The sequence below is a fragment of the Hippoglossus stenolepis genome, chromosome 11 (assembly GCF_022539355.2).
Source record: "Hippoglossus stenolepis isolate QCI-W04-F060 chromosome 11, HSTE1.2, whole genome shotgun sequence".
Classification (NCBI taxonomy): domain Eukaryota; kingdom Metazoa; phylum Chordata; class Actinopteri; order Pleuronectiformes; family Pleuronectidae; genus Hippoglossus; species Hippoglossus stenolepis.
In genome coordinates, this window is record NC_061493.1 from 16,355,515 (window position 1) to 16,359,367 (window position 3,853).

At 42.7% G+C, this 3,853-nt stretch overlaps 1 protein-coding gene across 1 annotated transcript; it reads right to left on the reverse strand.

Moving 5' to 3' along the window:
• Positions 1–1,068: 1,068 nt before the first annotated feature.
• On the reverse strand, positions 1,069–3,644 carry gbx1 (gastrulation brain homeobox 1). Its single transcript, XM_035170688.2, has 2 exons — positions 2,847–3,644; positions 1,069–2,159 (listed from the first exon to the last, which is right to left on the reverse strand). Exons 1-2 carry the CDS (start codon positions 3,283–3,285, stop codon positions 1,645–1,647), a joined length of 954 nt encoding a protein of 317 aa, XP_035026579.1. The 5' UTR covers positions 3,286–3,644; the 3' UTR covers positions 1,069–1,644.
• Between the last annotated feature and the right edge of the window lie 209 nt (positions 3,645–3,853).

Below are 3,853 nucleotides of genomic sequence, written 5' to 3' on the forward strand. Positions count from 1 at the left end.
GAATGTTTTAGTTACACGTTATTTTAATAATGCTGGTCAGTAATGTTACGTTGCCGTGTAACGTTCCATGTGAACAGGTCAAGGCATTTATTTGTTTATGTCACTAAGTTACAGATGGGCAGTATAAATAATCATGTAGCTATATAGGAAATAGATTTTATATCTTGATATCATTTTTGAAGCTTAAACTCCACAACTATAAAGCAAACATTCTTACAAATATGTATCATATTGATAAAATATACCCAATTCAACATCATTTTGAATATATTTTTTTTATTTTCTTAGAATTCCCTTAGAGTATTAATATTTATCAGTATTTATTAAATCAAGTTTGGACCAAATATTACTTAAATTAACAAATTACACATGAATTAAGAAAGATCCTGTATCCATAGTGTGATTAACCACAGAAACAACATATTTATCTTTAATAAAATAGCGTTTGAATCCTCTGTAACTTACTGATGAAATTACTGCAGATGACTTATTTGTTGTAGTTAAATATTTTTTGTTGTCGGATAAGAAAGAGCTGCGGTCTGATTGCTCCTGTGTGGTGACTGGGAGAGAAGTTCATCACAGTGTGTTGAATGTGCTCAGTCTAATGAGGATCCATCAGTCCACTTGAGACAACATGGCCTCCTAAAGAGAAATCAATCACTGCTGCAGACATCATCTGCCTTTCAGGTCCTGATGATTTTTGTGGAGGGGAAGAAAATATTAATATGATTTGATTCATGATCTAAAAACACTCTTAAATTACCACGATGAAGCAGTTTGACTATGAACAAGATTAAAGCCTCATGCATTTTGTCAGGGGATATGATCTTATTAGAAATATTTTCAGAATGAAATTGATATTAATATTTACAGACTTTAAAAAATTTGACATTTTTTACTTTAAATGTGTTAAATAGTAAAATAACCACCTGATTGAAGTAACTATTTTAGACTCATTAAATTAGGGTCAAAATAAGTCGGTATGTTCAAAGAGTGCAGGCCACATTTTTAATTTTCACAAAACAAAATAATTCCTGCAGATATTTTTCCCAACAAGCACAAAAAAAACCCTTGTAATTCTAACCTCTCAGTAATAATGATTCAATCTGCATTCAAACGTTCGTATAAAGCGATTTATTAGGTCAATATACTTTACACTTGTCCCTTATTTGTTTGGTCAAAACCTCCTTCACATCTTTTCTTGTTTTTTTTTCCACATGGAGCTGTCGAAGCTGGATCCTCCGGTCGCCCCGAAACAAAATAAAGTAAAACCTCTTAAGTTACATGCAAATGTGGTTCAACAAATTTCTTTTACTAAAACACGAAACGAAAATTCCAGAATAGTTTCACCAAATGAGGACATGCACATAACCAACAGAACAATTTGGCCCTACATATAAATACTTAAAAAATCTTTACAGTCTCATCTCATCATAGTGCCCGTTTATATTTACATATTCACACAACAATAAATAAAAAAATCATGACAGCATTTTGCCAAATAATTCATCTGCCTGCGAGAAAATCCTCAGACAAAAAGAACTGAATCCTCCTCATTGTGCTTCATGCGTTCAACAAATCAGTGGAACATATAGAGTCAATGTAAGTGTTGTTTTTTTTTTATTATTATGAGTATTTCTGAGTTCATGGCCTGGTCCCTTGCTCTATCTGTTGGTGCTGACTCCTCACGGCAAACCTGTTGACGTGCACGGGGATGGGCACCACGATTTTGGGGTTTCGCACCGGTTCTCCTGAGCGGTTGTTGACGTTCCCAGCTTTGATCCGTTTCCACTTGGCCCTGCGGTTCTGAAACCAGATCTTCACCTGCACCTCGCTCAGTTTGAGTGCGTGTGCGATCTGGGAGCGCTCAGTCAGAGAAAGGTACTTTTTACAGTGAAACTCCTTTTCAAGTTCCAGCAGCTGCTCGCTGGTAAAAGCTGTTCGTCTCCTGCGGCTCTTCCCCGCCGAGCTGCCGGTGGGCAGCGCCTCCTGCGAGCCGGCTTTCAGTTTGCTCTTCTGCGTCAGGGAGCCACAGTTGTTCCCGTCCGAGAAACTCTCGTTCTCGCTGTCCACGGAGCTGTCCTCCCGGTCGCTGCACACGGTGTCCGCGGATTTTAGGTCCAGCTTCTCGTCGTCTGAACTGTACAGTTTGGTCTCACCTGAAATGTGGAGGAAAAAAGAAAGGGCACATTAACAATGAGACATTTATCCACGAGCCAAAATAACACAATTACGCACATCAAATATGGTGTTTTGACGTGGCTGGTAAAGATAATAGGCAACAAAAACTAGTTGAGAAAAATCCATGAAATGTTATTTAGGAGAAACATTATTGATGAACAAATAAAGGAGCATCACAACTTTGTGTGTGTGTGTGTGTAAACGCAGATTTTAAGTTTTCACTGGTGGCCTTTCCATCATATTTTAACTCAGGAGAAACACATGTCCTGAAGTTTTCCTTCAATGTGTTTAACATGCTCTCCTAATTGTTTTGGGGTTTATTTTGTTTAGAAAAATACTGTTATCAACAATTTGAAATAAATCTAATTATATTTATAAATAATTATGACTATAACAATTGTTGTCTCCTTCCAAACTTCCACCAACTTGTATCCACAGGATGTAAATCGACACTGGGAGATTTCTCATTAATATTTCTGACATTTCTTTCGAGCAACACTAATAAGACGAGTTTCTCTTCGGTGAATCCTCCCTGGTTCAGCTGCTCCTCGCAGACTTTCTGAGTGTTGGACCAGCGACCTCCACTCTGAAGCATTTTACGCACAGTGGCCACTTCTGTTCGTGAGGACAAAATACACACCAATGAATCACGAGGCCGATCTTACCTGATATTGTCTGAAAAGTTTCCGAGAAGTTGAGCAGATCGGAGCCCTTGTCGCGGCCGTGCAGCTCCTCGGAGTGCGGACTCTCCTGCCTCCTCGTCCCGGGATCGGCTGCGCTTAAACGCGGACCGGGGAGCTCCTGTGGGGGATAGAAACTGTCCGGCGGATCCGAGAAACTCGGCATGGTTGTGGTGAGGGCGACCATGGATGGCACCCCCTGTCCCAAACTGGCGCAGAACGTGTTGGTGAGCCGTCCCGCGAAAGAAGCCAAAGGCGCAAGTGGAGGAATACCCGAGTGGGATAAAGCCTGCGGAATAACCAAAGGTCTGTAGGGCATGAACATGGGGTAGCCCGTGTAGAGCAGGTGTCCCGGTCTAGGCTGAGGGGTCCCTATGAGGGAATCGATTGAGAACGCAGTCCCGTGGATGCCGGGTCTCTGCATTTTGCAGGTGAGCACGTTTTACGCAGTGGAAACTTGGAAGCAGGTGTCCCCTTCCTGTGCCGCGCGTAAAAACTTTTTCAGCGTGAGGACGGAGCGGATTGAAAGTAGATCCTCTGGCGTGTTGTCATCCCTGGGAGTGGAGCTCGTCTCCGGATCTGTGCGCTCTATATGCGTGGGTCAGTGGGGCGCTTTGCCGTGTGCACCCCCGCTCCGCTGCACCTTTTCCCTCTTATTTGTCACACACACTGAGACATAAACACACGCTCTCCCCTCTCTTGTCTATCTGCCTCCCACACCTCCGCCCCTCTCCGCTGCACCGCGTGTGTGCGTAATGTGTGAGCGCAGAGAGAGAGAGAGAGAGAGAGGGAGAGAGAGAGGGCGAGGGAGAGAGGGAGACAGCGCATTGGTTATAATCCGCAATACAAGAGGGATGAAAAGGGGGAGTTTCCCTGGGGGCTCATCCATCTTCCTCAAATTACGCTTCATTTCCTTATTCAGCCTCTGACTTTTTGGCCGTCTTGAGAGGCGGTAGTTTCCCAGTGGAGACCAAATAGACGGGTCGCACCCC